This window comes from Bufo bufo, chromosome 8 (genome assembly GCF_905171765.1).
Source record: "Bufo bufo chromosome 8, aBufBuf1.1, whole genome shotgun sequence".
Taxonomy (NCBI): domain Eukaryota; kingdom Metazoa; phylum Chordata; class Amphibia; order Anura; family Bufonidae; genus Bufo; species Bufo bufo.
In genome coordinates, this window is record NC_053396.1 from 191760585 (window position 1) to 191779016 (window position 18432).

The 18432-nt window shown below is 46.8% G+C and overlaps 1 protein-coding gene across 1 annotated transcript in view; it reads right to left on the minus strand.

Annotated features, from left to right (window-relative positions):
- LOC120978270 (calpain-1 catalytic subunit-like) overlaps positions 1-18432 on the minus strand; it is a 68735-nt gene that overhangs the window by 28414 nt on the left and 21889 nt on the right. Inside the window, exons 8-15 of the mRNA XM_040406503.1 lie at positions 17056-17141; positions 16898-16969; positions 14856-15022; positions 13471-13634; positions 9374-9582; positions 8062-8098; positions 6067-6129; positions 4223-4283 (exon numbers count right to left, since the gene is read on the minus strand). Coding sequence (XP_040262437.1) covers positions 4223-4283; positions 6067-6129; positions 8062-8098; positions 9374-9582; positions 13471-13634; positions 14856-15022; positions 16898-16969; positions 17056-17141 — 859 coding nt within the window. The remainder of the gene's footprint in view (positions 1-4222; positions 4284-6066; positions 6130-8061; positions 8099-9373; positions 9583-13470; positions 13635-14855; positions 15023-16897; positions 16970-17055; positions 17142-18432) is intronic.

Consider the following 18432-nt stretch of genomic DNA (forward strand, 5'->3'; position numbering starts at 1 on the left):
GTTGTAGGCTGAGCCTCTCACATGGCTGGAGCATTGTATAGCCGGGGGTCAACAACCTCCGGCGCTCCAGCTGTTGTAAAAACTGCAACTCCCATCATGCACACTTGCTCAGCTGTACTTGGAACTGAATAGAATAGAAGAGAATGAAGGAAGCTGGGATTTGTAGTTTCACAACAGTTGCAATGCTGGTATAACCATTGGTTCTGGGCTGGGGCATAGGTTGCACACACTCCTTGTCCATGAAGCAGTTCTCTGATCACAGATAACCCTTTTCACAAAAAAATCTGCTGCAGTCCGACTCCTGGCACCCCCAGCAAACAGCTGATTTTACCGGGGCAGGCTTGCTGCCAGCCAGGCGATTCTCATCCAGTGTCGTAATACAGTATATGGACAGGGTCTGTCTTCATGAGATGACCTGTTTAATAGGTACATACTTCTGTCTTAATGGGATCAATTAAGCATGCCATAAAAATATGCTAGAAATGCCCGTATATATTGCAACTTGATAGTCAGCAGACCATGTAGCGTGCATGGTGGTCACCAGACTTCCCTCTGATTGTAGATGTTAGGAGAAAGAAGGATCGGGCAGGTTGGATTTTATGCCCCATTCCAAAGCAAATTTGTTTGTGAAATTCGGCAAAGCAGCCGAATCAAATTTTTGAGAACTTCGCTCATCCCTAATGGGAACCCATGGCTCCCCGCCCTGCTGTTCACCTTCTAGGCCACAATATGAGACAGTGTACAAATGGCACAGGAACACAGGTGTCTCAGGCCACAGGCTGAAAAAACCTCGTAAGCTCCCTCACCGCTTACGTGGCCTCACCTCGTAAGCACCCTGCTCACTATCTTAATTACAGACAATTAGAGGAGGAGGACAGAACGTGGCAGCTATTGATGGCTACCACAGAGGAACAGTTTGTGGGGCATGCACTGTCATATTTAGTTCTTCTGGGACTGTATTTTTTATATTTTTTTGCTGTCCTATGGCCTACCCCATCTACTTGTGTTGGCCTGCCTTCTGTCAGATTGGTCCAACCTACAGCATGGGCACACTTCTAGTTTTATTTTTCCAGAGCCACTTTAAGTTCCCAATCCGCCCCTGGCTCTCCTTCACTTTGGTAGCCATGTTCTGGAGACAGGAGCAGGTGACAATGATGGCATATCTTAGCGATAGGATATCAATGTCTAAGATGAGACAACCCCTTTAAGGGTCTGAACTCGGGATCCTCCAAGGTTACTATTTCCGGCTGGTGGGTTGGTCATTGGATACAGACGATTCTCAAGTATAGTTGTTTCCAGTTTCTCCATTCACAGCTGTACGGCACGTGGAGCATGAGATCCCTATTACTAATACTGGTAGGTATTGAGGGACATTGCGGTATATTGTGCAGGGATGGAAGCCTAATCTGTCAGAACGCTGCCTCCCTGAGTCAGGGAAGGGTACTGCCGCTCCCCTCCTAAGACCTTATTGTAACTGTGAACTGAGGCTAAGCAATGACAAGGGGTCATATAGAACGCTACAAGTGCTAAGAGCATAGGTATTACACGTCCACCAAACCTAGCACAAGACTAGGTGACTCAGAGCTGAGCTACGCTGTCCATGGCCATGTTTGTGGAAGGATTTACTAGGTGTGGAGGGGATGTTTGTCATCCACCAAAGCATCTACAAGCAGGAGTGGCATCATAAACACTCACATGTGATTGAGCTCTGCTAATATGGCACCTTCATAGCAGAATGACAGCAGTAAATTGTGGGCGTACGTGGGCGAGATTGGACTTGGGATATAAGTTAGCGCATGAAGGGGCAGACGGGTGGGATAAGATGAGGAGTCAGTCAAGACGTAATGAAAGGATAGTTTCAGTGGATGGATTTTGTTCACTGTACATGTATATAAAAGAGGGTATGTAGACTTTTGCAAACATTTTTCATTGCTCTAAGGCTGGAGTCACAAGTCGCCGTTTTTGGTGCAGTTCTCGATGCAATTAATTTTTTTTGCCAAACCAGGAAAGTAGTCAAAACAAATGTGAAGGACTCCAGGATTTTACTGTTGATGGCCTATTCTAAGGATAAATGTCTGATCGGTGGGGGTCCGAGTCCCGGCACTTCGCCGATCATCTGTTTGAATAGGCCGTGGCCTCTTTCTAGTCTGGTGATGTCACATTCTTTGGTAACATGGCCTATTTGCATCTCAGTCCCAAGTGAATGGACCTGGGCTGCAATACCAAGCACAACCACTATGCAACGTATGGCGCTATGCGTGGTATGCTGAAAGGAGGCTGCAGCGCTGACTGGAGCACCACTGCCCTTTCAAACAGCTGATTGGCGGGGGTGCCGGGTGGCAGACCTCCATCGATCAGATACCGATGACCTAACCTGAGGATAGACCACTTTAAGTCCTTCCTTTAAATTTCACAATATCAAACTCCTGGAAAATCCCTTTAAGGTGGTCAATCTCAAACTCCTGGAAACTTCCTTTAAGGTGGTCATACACCTTCAACAGCTGTTTCACCCAGCTGCACCATACCCATGCACTCTCAGTTTGCCCAAGTGTGCACATATCCTCAATAGGGAGTGAGAACATTGGATAGGGCATGTAAAAATTTAGCATGCCAGATCCTTCCATCTCATCTATATTTATTTTATGCACTTACTGTATATAGCGCTACTATATTCCGCAGCGCTTTACAGACATTATCAGCACGCTGTCCCCAGGCTCACAATCTAAGTTCCCTATCAATATATCTTTGGAGTGTGGGAGGAAACCGGAGTACCCGTAGGAAACTCATGCAAACACGGGGAGAACATACACGGGTCCTAGGTTTCGAATCTAGGACCCCAGCGCTGCAAGGCACCAGTGCTAACCACTGAGCCACTGTCAGCAGACAGTCGGCCACCCTAGCTGTTATGTGTACGCTCACCTTTAAACTTCACATCTAAGGGCTCTTTCACACTTGCGTTATTGTCTTCCGGCATAGAGTTCCGTCGTCGGGACTCTATGCCGGAAGAATACTGATCAGGATTATCCTAATGCATTCTGAATGGAGAGTAATCCGTTCAGGATGCATCAGGATGTCTTCAGTTCCGGTACGGAACGTTTTTTGGCCGGAGAAAATACCGCAGCATGCTGCGCTTTTTGCTCCGGCCAAAAATCCTGAAGACTTGCCGCAAGGCCGGATCCGGGATCAATGCCCATTGAAAGGCATTGATCCGGATCCGGCCTTAAGCTAAACGTCGTTTCGGCGCATTGCCGGAGCCGACATTTAGCTTTTTCAGAGTGGTTACCATGGCTACCGGGACGCTAAAGTCCTGACAGCCATGGTAAGTGTAGCGGGGAGCAGGGGAGCAGTATACTTACCGTCCGTGCGGCTCCCCGGGCGCTCCAGAGTGACGTCAGGGCGCCCCAAGCGCATGGATCACGTGATCACATGGATCACGTCATCCATGCGCATGGGGCGCTCTGACGTCACTCTGGAGCGCCCGGGGAGCCGCACGGACTGTAAGTATACCGCTCCCCCGCTCCCCGCTACTACTATGGCAACCAGGACTTTAATAGCGTCCTGGGTGCCATAGTAACACTGAACGCATTTGGAAGACGGTTCCGTCTTCAAATGCTTTCAGTACACTTGCGTTGTTACGGATCCGGCAGGCACCTCCGGCAACGGAAGTGCATGCCGGATCCCAACAACGCAAGTGTGAAAGAGGCCTAACTCTGGGTCAAAGAACTGCACCAAAAACTGCATTTCTTATGTAAAAATTGAGACAAGTTTTCCTACAGCCTTGATTAAAGCTATTCTGCCTTGTTGTGTACACAGCTCCAATGCCGAGCTATATGTCTCCATGTACAAACAAGATTGTGTGTAGTCTGACCTTGCAGTCATGCTACTGTTTCTAGGTTAGGTTGAAGAGAGGGCAGTGCTGGTAGTGGAGTAACACAAGACTGCAGGACTGGGCTTCCTGTGTCCATGGAAAGACATAGGTCTGCATAGGAGCTGTAGACACAAAACGGGCCTCAAAGAAGTTGTTTGCAGAAAACAATCCTAAAACACAATACAATGTCACCTACAGGACACCAGATTCCTTGACCCCAGTGTATATTTTTTGGGCTCTTTGTACAAACAATTATTTGCTTTTCTGAGAAGTCTGCATTTTTCTACTGACTGCTGAAGCAGCAGTCTGGAATCTGCAGCGCTGAGTGTTGTCCATGGGCTTAGATTTACTCACCAAATTCGTTCAGTAATGAAGCCAAAAGCTTGTGAAGTTGAACGCTATTAACTCGATTGTCCTGCGAGAGGAGAGGAGGTTTGGGGGAGAGAAAATTGTAGTATTTAAAGGGGATGTGCATGAGTGGTATATAGGGTTAGCACTGTAATAAGTTACAGCTGTCATATACATTACACTGAACTGCGACAGAGGAGCATTGGAGAAAGTGAGACAATAAAGGAGCCCAGACTTGCTTTATTCCTGTCTATACATGAAACTCTTAAGACAAAGCTCCTTACATAGAAGTCAATGTAAGGCGCTACATTTTTGCCGCCCACATCTCACCCAATCATGTAGTCATCAAATCAGTATAAAAGCCAGAAGGCAAGTCAGAACAGTACCAATTCAAGCCCGTATAGCTAAATAATACTACCTAGAGAGGTCACTGTATAGTAAGCATGCTACAGCTAAAGTGAAGCTACTTTAAAGATGTTGGCTTAACAAGACAACCACTGTAGGTATACATTACTAGGGTATATGGACATCACAGTATGGAATGAGTTCGTAATCCTGATTATAACATTGTGTCCAGAGTGTCCCAAATCCCTTTTCTAGACACATAAAATGTAAAACTCTGATTCCCTTCAGGCACCACTAGGGGGAGCTTACTGCATACAGTGTTCTAATTCATTTCAATGTATCAACAGTATACAGTAAGTTCCTAAGCTCCCTCTAGTGGTGACTGAGTGGGACTTAGCATAATGGGTTGTGGCCTCCCATGACCCAACAGATTTATAATAATCTAAATAATTTCAATTATAGCACATATCTGGTGCCAATTTATTAAAAGGGTTATCCAGGGCTTTGACTAAGTTCTAGCTTTCAAACAACTTGTGGAAGGAAGGTCGATTTGCTGCTATTTATTATATCGTCACGCCTCCAATTCCGCAATCTGAGCTATGCTCATGTGACCGCCCGACTCTGGCATCGGGCTCTTCCGCTGATGTTTGGACCGGATCTGCCCCTGTTTCCGTCTGTTGAGCTGCATATACATTATGCAAGTGAACAGGAAGGCATGGGAGCCCGCGTGGTTGACATGTCAGCGGAAGAGCCTGTAGCCAGAGTCAGGAGGTCACATGGGCACAGCCCAGATTGCGGAATCGGTAAGGTAAGAGGCATTTGCCTTAAAGGGGTTATCCCATGATTAATGTAAAAAAATGAAAATGATACATAATCTATTACATGAGAGCCTCTTTGTAACAAACCTAGAACCAGCCCTGTACCTCACATGGATCTAAATTGCTCCAATTGCTCTACTAAATGTATTTCAAGCTGGCAGTTTAGGGGGCGTGTCTTTTCTCAGAAGGCGCGTCCTGTCTGCTGCAGCTGGTGGCAGTTGAAGGATAGAAACTGAGCATGTGCGTCCACCTCAGTGAGCAGGACAGAAAAATTAGAAAAAGAACAAACGGCAGGTGGCGCTATACCGATACATTTCAGTGAATAACTCAGTGGCTATACAATATTTTTAATTACATGGAATTACAAAAGTATTTAGATCCAGGGGCTGGTTTGAAAAATGTAGACTATTATTTATGGGACAACCCCTTGAATAAATTCACCCCTAAGTGTATTACATGGGATTTTGAGCGATAGATAGATAAGATAGCTAGAGAGAGAGAGATAGATAGATATTAGAGAGATAGATAGATAGATAGATAGATAGATATGAGATAGATAGACTCATAATTTTGGGTTTATTTAAATTAAGATTTTTTTTTAATTCAAGGCCTGTTCTCATAGTTATCTCATTACTATTACATTATTTTGTCCCCATCCCTGTGTATTTAGTGTAATATATATCGTACCTCATTTGCAAACTGTAGAAATCGGCTCAAACACTGGTCCTCTGTGGGGAATGCAGAAAGCGCCTGTAACAGAACAACATGGAGCTGTGTACCCAGTAGGCAGGCGTTTGTGAATACAGAGCAGGATAGTCAAGATGGCATTGCCGTAATCCCCATGGATTATGATGGGAGATGCATTGATTGATCTTTGTTGACTTTCGTTATGAAATATTAGTATATCTTGCAGTGTCGCCAGCGTAATACTTGAAGGGGTTTCAATAATGGCTTAATAACTCTGCTCGCGTTACGGCAGTATTTCTCTACTCCAATTCTCACGTCATGCTTTCAGGATGTCCTCTGTATGACACTGGTGCTATGGGATATCCTCAAATCATGACCTGTTTGGGGTATTTATGGGATTGTTTCATAAAGACAGCCCATCTTAAAAAGAAGATGGTTGAGTTGGCTTCTCTAACTTCTAGTGATCAGCTGTTACCACCGGGGAAGCCGCAACCAGTCACGCACTTCCACTCCAGCGGATAAAGGGGCAGATTTACTAATTCTGTCAAATTTTTAGACAGTCTAAAAATGCACCAGATTTATTAAAATTTTTGGGCAAAAAGTTTTGCACGCACTTACAGGTCTTAAGCCTTGCACCTTTCTGCTAGGCCACGGAACTTGTTACTGTAGATGAGACTAAAAAAGTGTCTAAGGCCTCCTGCACACAAACGTGTGCTTCCCGTTGCCGTATTGCGGACCGTATTTGCGGATCCGCAATACACGGGCATCGTTCCGTGTGCATTCGGCATCACAAATGCGGACCCATTCACTTGAATGGGTCCGCAAATCCGGAGATGCCGAATAATACTATAAGGGTCCATTCACACGTCCGCAATTTCGTTCCGCATTTTGCGGAACGGAATTGTGGAACCATTCATTTCTATGGGGCAGCACGATGAGCTGCCCGGATCCGGAATTGCGGATCCGCACTTCCGGGTCCGCAATTCCGATCCCGAAAAATATAGAACATGTCCTATTCTTGTCCGCAATTGCGGACAAGAATAGGCATTTTCTAATAAGTGCCGGCGATGTGCGGTCCGCAAAATGCGGAACGCACATCGCTGATGTCCGTGTTTTGCGGATCCACACACACGGACGTGTGAATGGACCCTAATACTGTGTAATCCCATCAGAGGAGTGGAGGCCAGAACGGGAACACACTCACTGACACACGCCGAGAGTTCCTTGCATTTAACTCGCTCGTGTGTGTCTGGCCTAAAACACCTAAAAATGTGGTGCAAGGCATGTACAGCAGTATTTTTTGCGTGCAAATTGTCCTTAATCCTCCCCCATTGTCGCATTACATGGCAGCCATCCAGATGAATGGTCGTAGGTGTAATGAATTTGCCCAGCAGGTCCATCAGGGCAGATACTGCTCTTATAGAACAGTTCTACATACTTTCTGGCATATAGAGATCTTGGTCCCTTGCCCGAGACACCTCCCCCCATCCCCCCCTTTATGATGTCCAGGTGCTCTAGTGAGGCAAATGAACTGGCGTTCTGTTATAGAAATTGGTGACATTTTGATAATGTTCAGTCGGCCAGTGTCTGACCAGTGTGAACCCTGTCAAACATGGCAGTAGTGCGATGCCGGACCCATGGATGTACTGACTATAGGAGCCAACAGGAGGGGAAGTGACCCAGTGCGGGACTCCATTTTGTTCTAGGGATCTGTGTAGGTCACATTGTTTGGACCGGTATTGACCAGACACTGGTGGAACGGTCTAGAGATATTGAGAAAAACTGCCCTATAGTAATACATTAATTACCACTGAATAAAAAAAATGCATTCTGTGGACACAAGTGCAACAGCGCCCCCAACTGTACTGGAGCCAAGGCGACTTCCAAGGTCTATAGGTCCAAATATAATTCATATTGTACTAAGCTGTGACGTAAACTAGAACATGGCGTGTAAAATCAGCATCATACATGAAGTTATGAGTATTAGAAACTTACCGGAATATTACTGCAATTTGCTTGATTCTCCATTGGCCTAAAATTAAAAAGCAATCAAATCCATTATTTATCACATGGTTTCCACACATTGTATATACCAGGGTTTATAGAGGTTCTTCCTGCAAGGGTCAGTACCACCAATGGTGTATATAAAGCAGAGAGGCCCCATAGCAAAACCCAAAACGGGACCCCCATAGTCATGCCATCACATCCCAGTATCCAGGTGCAGAAGAGCCCAGAGCTTGTAACCCCCTCACCCCTTTCCACCACTGAGGGAGCATTATCGGCTAGAGCTGGGCTTATTTCTACCATGGGTCCCATAGCACCTGCATAGGCTGCCTTTGTGGTATATACACCCTTGAGTACTACGCTGATAGCTCATCATATCAACATCATCATCTTAAAGACAAAAGAGACTTTTGTAAAAGTTTGATTTGATCAGAGATGACTTCCACCAAAATTAATGCCTTAAAGGAATTGTCCATTTCTGTAAAAAGAAACTTTTCAAAGTCATTAATTAAGGTATTTTAAGTTTTTTTTTCTCCATTTTTGACAATTGCCTTTTTATTGGAAGGTTCCCTGGTCATAGAGAATGTGGTCACCGATCAGCCGTACACTGTGGGTGGGCACCGTAGGAAGAGTTTAATTCCTCTGCAGTGCCACCACAGGTGAAAGGAAGCATTGCATGTTGAATTCAGTGGGCTGTCTATGTAAGCCATGGACATGGTTGGTCCTCCTGAAGGAAGGATCCTCTTTGTAGCCACTCCTCACTAATGTAAAAGGGTTACAACTCAGACTTCCCTACTAAGGAATACATTTTAGAACCCAGACAATTTGAATGGACAATAGTTCATTATTAGGGAATCCTCAATTTAAAGGGTTGTCCGACTGTTTCAGATACTGATTACCTATCCTGAGGTATCTGGTTGGTGGGGGTCCAACTCCCAGCACCCCCGCTGATCAACAGTTTAAAGAGGCCTCGGCGTTCCGGTGAGTGCTGCAACCTTTTCCTAGGGCAGTGACATCACGTTCATCGGTCACATGGCCCAGACACAGCTCAGTACCATTCAAGTGAAAGGAGCTGAGCTGCAATACCAAGCACAGCCACTAGCCAATGGATGGCGCTGTGCTTGATAAGCTGCGAGAAGGCAGGGGCCATCACTGGAGCCCTGTGGCCTCCTCAAAATCAAATCTGGGAATCAGATCCCCACCAAACATTTACTACTAACCTATCCTAAGAATAGGTATTCAGTACTAAACACTTGGAAACCCCTTTAAATCCTTAAGTTACTTATTACTTTTTCACTTTTACCTGGAACTGTTTCCCTTCTCAGTTAGGACCCGAATCAGAAACTCGCCCTCGTCAGACTCCTTCTCTAAAGATGGGATGATTATGTAGCGTCCGCGTGGCAGGCTGGAGCAGAGGACAACTTCCCGGTGATTATCACACGGTCCAGCACTAAGAAGGGGCTGAGAGGAACGGAGGGCGTCTTGGAATAGATACACATGGGTGTCATCTCCCTGATAAAAATACACACCGACAAAGCTTCATGTCAGAGGATATCCTGTGGACCACAATATGAAGCTTACTGAACAGCATGGCTTGTAGGGCAAAGTCCTTGAGTCTGGCTGACGCATTGGCCCACACTTACACTAACGCTGCCTAATAGGCAGAGAGCGTAAACTTAGTCTAGGCCGTCACAAGATGCGCCAAACTGATTACAGCGGCACAATGTATGATAGATTTTTGCACATTTTGTAAGAAGTTGAACGCTTAGGCACACTGGCCTTGTGCCGTATAGTATAGAGACCAGTAACTGGCTGCAGCGGTAATGTGCGGTATACAGCCACTTCACTGCTGCAGTTGTAACGCCCCCGAGTCGCATTACCACTCCCACGCCTTGCTTCTATCTGTGAATGCTAATATAATGTTATCTTATGAATTTATTTCTAAGTCCCTAGACACTGTGCATTTATAATAATGTTATATAATTGTTCATGTAATGTGCCTGGTTCACCAGCAGGTGGCAGCAACTATGGCAGAGCTACACTTAGAGAGAATGGAACTCACCATTCCATTCTCCCCTCCTTTCTTGATCGGAAGTGGGCCAGTCCTGTTTGCTACCAGAAGGAGGTAGGGAGTTCTGGTGTGTTCTGGTTGAGACTCCATGTTGGAGCTGCCAGGATTCTAACCTATTCCCTGGCATAATCCAGAGTCAGACTACAGAGAGAAGTTTCAGCATCCTGCAGAAGCAGAGATTCCATTTAAGTCTGTTAGTACATCAGAACCAAAGAGAAACCGATGTAGCAGAGTTGAGATTGTTTGCCTGCCAGAGTTAATGCTAAAGCCTGCTGGAACCAAGATAAAGTATGTAAACCGTTTGGAGAAACGTTTATGCAAAGTAAAGCTGCCATTGAACTTCATCACAAGGTCTGGACTCAAATATTTCTTCAAATCCCTCAATTGTTCACCCTATTTTTCTGCTTCACAGCCAACGCCTGGGGTTCCAGAGTATCCAGGTAGGAGCACCGTGACACGTACACAAAACATTAAGGGACATTATAGGCCACACTATATCACTCAGCCATTCCTACACCTGAGTACCAACACCATTTCTTAAAGGGACTCCATCCCGTCACAAAACACTTATCTCATCTTAAAGGGACCCCTTGCGGACCGCTGTTGTTGCACAGTCATGTGAACAAAGCCTGGTGATAGGGACCAGACGAGCAGTGCAACACAGGATTACATGGGTGAGTATAGGTTCTTCTTTCACGCAAAACCCTGTCTTTGGGCACGTTTTTCATTATCTCAGACCAGGGCCGGCCTTTGGGGTGTGCGGGCTGTGCGGCCGCACAGGGCGCCATAGTAACAGGGGCGCTGGGCGGCCGACAGCTCGCAATGTAATCTGCGGCAGGCGAGGCTGTACTTGTGTTCTCCCTCGGGGCGCCCCCTCCATCTCCCCCTCCCCTGTCTGACCTGATTCCTCCTCCCCTGTCTGACCTGCCTGCTGCCCCCGCCGCTGCCAATAAGAAGAGAGACAGGAGGAGGAGGGGAGGGGCTGTGGCCACTGCGCCACCAATGAAGAAAACTGACCTGTTAATACAAATACAGGAGGCGGGTGCTGGAATCAAATAGCCGGCACCCGACCTCTGTGACAGGGAGCTGCGATCAGCTGCAGTTGAGTTAACCCTTCAGGTGCGTTACCTGAGGGGTTAACTGCCGCTGATCGCAGCTCCCTGTCACAAAGGTCGGGTGCCGGCTATTTGATTCCAGCACCCGCCTCCTGTATTTGTATAAGAAACGTTGGTGGCACAGTGCGCCCCCCCCCAAACACCCCAGTATAAGAAACATAATTGGTGGCTCAGTGCGCCCCCCCCCCCTAGTATAAGAAACGTTGGTGGCACAGTGCGCCCCCCCCAAACACCCCAGTATAAGAAACATAATTGGTGGCTCAGTGCGCCCCCCCCCCCCTAGTATAAGAAACATTGGTGGCTCAGTGGGAAGTGCCAATGAGGGTTAAAAAATAATTTTAAAAAATTAACTCACCTCCTCCAGTTGATCGCGTAGCTGCCAGTCTTTCTTCAGGACCTGTGGTGACGTCACTGAGCTCATCACATGACCCATTACCATGGTGATGGATCATGTGATGTATCATGTGATGAGCACAGTGATGTCACCACAGGTCCTTTGACAGGTCATGAAGAAAGAACAGAAGACGATCAATTGGAGGAGGTGAGTTAATTATTTTTTTATTTTTTAACCCTCATTGGCACTGCCCACTGCGCCACCAATGTTTATTATATTGAGGGGGGGCGCACTGCGCCACCAATGTTTACTATATTGAGGGGGGGCGCACTGCGCCACCAATGTTTATTATATTGAGGGGGGGTGCACTGCGCCACCAATGTTTACTATATTGAGGGGGGGCGCACTGCGCCACCAATGTTTATTATATTGAGGGGGGGCGCACTGCGCCACCAATGTTTATTATATTGAGGGGGGGCGCACTGCGCCACCAATGTTTATTATATTGAGGGGGGGCGCACTGCGCCACCAATGTTTATTATATTGAGGGGGGGCGCACTGCGCCACCAATGTTTATTATATTGAGGGGGGGCGCACTGCGCCACCAATGTTTATTATATTGAGGGGGGGCGCACTGCGCCAATGTTTATCATACTGGGGTGTTGGGGGGGCGCACTGCGCCACCAATGTTTATTATACTGGGGTGTTTGGTGGCTCGGTGCCCCCCCCCAATGTTTATTATATTGAGGGGGGGCGCACTGCGCAAATGTTTATTATACTGGGGTGTTGGGGGGGCGCACTGCGCCACCAATGTTTATTATACTGGGGTGTTGGGGGGGCGCACTGCGCCACCAATGTTTATTATACTGGGGTGATGGGGGGGCGCACTGCGCCACCAATGTTTATTATACTGGGGTGTTGGGGGGGGCGCACTGCGCACAACGATGGGTTAGGGAAATTTCACAGCAGAGTGCGCATGCGCTGGGAGCCTCGCCGGCGGTTAGGGTAGGGAAAAATTATGGGCCAGTGCACAGGTGCGGTGATCGGATGGATGTTCTCAGCAGGACACCGGCCGACACTGCGCATGCGCTGGGAGCCTCACCAGCGGTTAGGGTAGGGAAAAAGCACTGGCCCGTACGTAATTTTTCCCTTCCCTAACCGCTGGTGAGGCTCCCGGTGCATGCGCAGTGTCGGCCGGTGTTCAGCTGAGAACATCCATCCGATCACTGCGCCTGCGCACTGGCCCATAGTTTTTCCCTACCCTAACCGCCGGCGAGACTCCTGGCGCATGCGCACTCTGCTGTGAAACTTCCCTAACCTGACGTTGTGCACGGCGCTGCACACCTCCTCACGTCATGTCCGGTGCGACCGGAAGTGACGAGGGTTGGGAAATCTCACGAAGTAGGGAAGTATGACATTACACCGGCCTTTGGGGTGTGTGGGCTGGTAACTACTTGGTTGGATAGCCAGCCAGCCTATGCCATGATGCCAGCAACAAGCAGTGTTTTTTTTTTTTTGTGGGGGGGGGCGCCACAAGGTTAGCTCGCACAGGGCGCCTGGACACCTAAGGCCGGCCCTGTCTCAGACAACCCCTTTAATGATTACAAAGCCATGGACAGCACCATTAGTAGGCAACTGGGCAATTGCCCAGGGTTCATCTTTCCCAGGGGGACCCCCCAAGGACTGAATTCCCAGGAGCAAAGTGAGAGTTGAGCATGTAAACCTTCTTGGCCTTCAACCACCAGAATAAGTAGTGCTATGTGCATGTACTGCATGGCAGTATTATTTAAAGGGCCTCTGTCAGCAGATTTGTACCTATGAAACTGGCTGATACTGGGAGTCTATGGGTTATGGGTGAACTACATAGTATATTCCTTTACCTGAAATATGTGACATGCTACACGGATATGTCCAGTCTTCCGTAACCTCTGATGCTTCTGCATGACGGATACAATAAAGCTGCACGATGTCTGAGGGTCAGGTTGGTCATCATCATCGTTATTCCCCAGAATGAGGGAAAATTGGGGGTTCATCCAGTAATAATCTGTAAAGCAGAGAAAAACCTAGTTTTTGGATTTGCCTATTCCTTCCCTTGGGATGTAAAATTTTTTACACCCATCTTATAGGGTTCACAGGTGTTTGCTTTCGAGCATCTACAGTCGGTAAGTGCTCTGACGCAGATTCGTTGCAGTCCATTTGGATTGCAAGAAATGGAACTTGGCAGCTGGATTTTGAAAGCCCCATTAGTGCTTTCTCTATGTGGCCTTAAAGGGGTTGTCAAGCTTTGAAAGACTTTTGGAAAGCCACCTCGCTCCCTGGAGGACCTGTGGAGGGAAGCATACTTAGTTGTTTCTCCAGTCAACATCCGGAGTGGACAGGGGTCATGTGTGCTGCTGCATGTGTCCTCTAAGTGGCACATCACTGGGTCACATGCCACTTCACATGCCAAGTCATTGCCTGCAGCGCCACATGTAACACCCATCCATTCTGGCTTGGACTGGAGTGAGGTGGACCAAAGGAGCCAGAACCAAGCAATGGGGAGCAGGTATGAAAAAGTATGTGTCCCTCTGCAGGTCTGGCTGGTAGGGTCTACTGCCCAAAAGAGTTTCAAAGGTGGACAACCCTTTTAAATCATTACTTTTGAGAGATGCAGTTTTTTCATATATTCATGCTACTTCTTAGAGAACATGTACATGGAAGGTACCCGAAATACTGCAATGGATTTTCAGTAACAGATCTCCAAGGAAAGTCAAAAGCGGTCAGATCCTTTCATTGTGGAAATCAGCGGTGGTCTAAAGTTGACCAAAAACATCAGAATAATGTCAGCCTAACTAGTGGATTTTGGAAGAACCGGTGGACTATCTAATGGATACAAGGTTCGGCAGAAGGAAGCCAGAGAAATAAAGGATCAGGCACGTTGAATTTCAATATTCCTGATCTCGTGTTCTGAAGAAAGATAAGCTGCCTCCAGACATATTCTTTTCCCACTGAGAACAAGAGCACGCTCGGCCGAAATGAAAGGGGTCAGGAGGTATAGCCGAACATTCAGCGACAACTATTGAAGCTGTATGGCCATCTCCTTACATGCACCTACAACACTGCAGATCAGAAGATCTACATTTTGGACCTTTGTGTAGAATACTCTAAAAACAAGCAGAAGTTGACCTCTCTAAAGGATTGGGGCCTACACCCCGAGGCTACCAGCCTGGTAACTGAATGGCAATAGGAACAAGAGGAAGCTATAGTGCATGCACTCTGTTCTTACCACTGCTGGTGAGGCTGCCCCCTGCAGACAGTCCTTTCACCCAGCGTCCTTCGTAGGTGGCGTATTCCCAAGGCTTGGCTGCTGCACCAATACGCAGAATACTCTGTGGCCCCAAGTGACATATCTCCAGAAAATGGAAATTCTTTTGGAAGTCCTCCACTGCCATCCTGCATAGAGGAAAACATAGCTGATAGTGATATATCTATGCCAGATATTCATGTCATTTAAAGAGACCTTGTCATCAGGATCAACCCTAGTGAAGTGGGCTTGGTAGCGCTGATCCTGCTGATTAATACCTGTCTTGTGAAAATTGTGTTGCGTCATTCCAGGGGACAAAAATACTTTTATTCTTTATGCAAATAATGGCCTCAGTGCACAGACGGGGGGGGGCACTAGCCCCTCAGTGCACCTCATCTCCTCCTCGTTCCAGTGCCAACTATGCCCATTGGTGCACCAAAAAGCCCTTCTTTGCATAACCCTTTGATTAACCCTTTACTTCTCTTTTTAGCAAGCCCCAAAGATTATTTTTCCAGTTACTTTACTATAATTTACACCATTATTATACTTCCCTGGTTCGGAAACACCAAACTTTCCTGGTGGTGCCCTTTTTTTGGGTGGGGCTTACATAAGCACACCCATAACTGCTCTCTATGGACATGGTTTGTATAACCCCCACCCATTTTTCCACCCGAGACATCCAGAAATCACAGGAAGTGTCTCTATAAATTAGGGACAGTCCCTAAAATTCAGGACTGTTGGCAACTATGCCTTATCCAGCAAAAGGGTTTTATTTTATTTGGGTTAAAATGTACCTTTTTTTACATTATCCTTTTTTATTCTTTAAATTTGCAAACTGAAACCATAATATATGATTAAGGGTCCATTCACACATCCGTGTGTGTTTTGCGGACCGCACATTGCCGGCACTGAGAGAATATGCCTATTCTTGTCCGCTATTGCGGACAAGAATAGGACATGTTCTATTTTTTTCAGGATCGGAATTGCGGACCCGGAAGTGCGGGTCCGCAATTCAGTTCCGCAAAATGCGGAATGGAATTGCGGATGTGTGAATGGAGCCTAAAACAAGTTCCCTAATTTGTGTTGGCCATTTAAATGCCTTTTTATGTATAGTCCCTGATGAGCGGGCGGGTGTGGCAATCGTTGGCGTGGACTTCGCATTTTTAACTGAAATTGAACATGGGTTCTTTTGGCCACACTTTGTCACCTGTTAATTCTAACCCATGGAAAATGAACCCTATTAATAGGTGCTCTTTTAAAGGGGTTGTCCTTTAAAAGTACAACTCATGGATATGGATCTACGTCACAGATGAAGGACCCCGCTATGACCCAGAAAAGACAGCTGCCTCCACTATGGTGGACTTGAGTTGTCCATGTATCACAAGGATGGCCGATAAACAGGCAATGGCAAAATCATGTTTGCTGGGAAGTCTCTGGACCAAACCCATTGGCAGCTCCCATATTAAAGGGGATATTTATGATGATGATGGGTAACCATGATCCTCCTCATCCGGAAGGAGCGTGCACCCTGCTGACTGCAATGATCTTCTTGATGGAAATGACCATCAGACACTCAGGAAGGATACTTGACCTTTAAAAAGCAGTTCAGAGTTAAGTTTAGTCTTAAAGGGATATTCCAGTTAAAAACAATTTATCCTGTGACCACTGGATAGGGGATTACTGTTAGATCCGTAGACGTCTCACCACCGGGACCCCAGCGAATGACAAGAATATAGGGGCCTGCTCTCCTGTATGAACAGGCTGAGCATGTGCAATGCCGTTTCATTCATCTATATGGAACTGCCAGCTATTTTGAGAAGTCCTATATACTTTGAATGCTCATGCTCAACTATTGCTCCATTCAAATGGGAGACGTGGTTCCCTTGTTCTCGTAATCGGGACCCCACTGATCTAACAGTTATCCAGTGCATAGGGCATAGATTCTGTCTGGGAAAACCCCTTTCATTTTTTGGACGATATTATTTTTTTTGAACTTTTACAATCATTTTCTTATTTTTTTTTACCAGAATTCTCCATCTTCTAATATCACATTCTCGGACTGCTCCGGGTCTGTTACACTCTGCCATTCGGGCCCCCTGAGAAGACAAAAATATATTGTCCACGGAGATCTCGTGTCTCTGTACCTGACAGCTCATCATCTGAATGAGGGAAGAACTCCTACCCATCTCTCCAAGGCCCGATCCACTCGGTGTGTCCCCAGGGGTTACGAATTCTTAGCAGAGACTCAGAGCCACGCAACGTCTGAACCTGCAGGAAAAGACAGGTGCTGAATCGGGTGAACGCTCTGCACAGAGAGACGACTCTGGAATGACTGATGTCATCGCTGCTTAGTCATAACAGCCCTAAACAATGTGCACCAAGGAGGCAAATTGTCACTCATTACAATAGAGCTGCGAGGCAAAAGTCAGGAGCCTTATTTCGAGCGACTACAGAAAAGCGTGAGTCAGAAGTTGTCATCCATTGTGCCCGAGAGCTGATTAGGTTCACACATTTGTTGTAGTTTGTTCTAATTGTTTTGTTCCTATTCAAGGCTTAAACAATTATTGCCTATAATTAGAAAAATGATGATCTATCGATGGTGATCTAACAGGCGCTCACACACTGGAGCGGCTGGAAAGAGAGTCACTTGCTTCGGGCAATAACAGGTCACCATGCGGGGATTACGTTTAGGTGCACAACTTCTGTCTAATACCCCGCTGCTTGAAGGGGATCTGTCAGCAGATTTGTACCTATGACACCGGCTGACCTGTTACATGTGCGCTTGGTAGCTGAAGACATCTGTGTTGGTCCCATGTCCATATGTGCCCGCATTGCTGAGAAAAATGATGCTTTGATATATGCAAATGAGCCTCTAGGAGCAACGGGGGCGTTGCAGTTACACCTAGAGGATCTCCTCTCTCTGCAACCTGCTGCACCCTCTGCACTTTGATTGACAGGTCCAGGTGTGATGACGTTTTCACTGCCTGGCCCTGTCAATCAAAGTGCAGAGGGCTCGACAGTTACAGACAGAGAGCAGAGCATCTAGGTGTAACGGTAACGCCCCCGTTGCTCCTAGAGGCTCATTTGCATATATTAAAACATCATTTTTCTCAGCAATGCGGGCACATGTGGACATGGGACCAACACGGATGTCTTCAGCTGCCAAGCGCACATGTAACAGGTCAGCCAGTGTCATAGGAAGAAATCTTCTGACAGATGGGCTTTAAGGACCAAGCAGGAACAAAGGAACTTGGATCAAAAGTAGGAGCTGTCCGTTCAAAAAAGGTATGCATACGAGATAGATGTAGGCTGAACGCCCATTCATCCGGCAGCCATTTCTCCTTTCACTACCTTAAAGTGTCTCTGTACTTTCAAGAAACGTATGATAAGTCATAGCCACATATCAAGGGTTTTTATCATTGGGGGTCTGAGTGCTGAGACCTCCTCTGATCGCTAGAACGAGGCAAAAGTAGCGCCCACATAGAGCACAAAAACTGAATGAGAGGGTTGATAACCCAAAAAGCACCCCATAGAGCACACTGTCTATCCATTGAGCCCA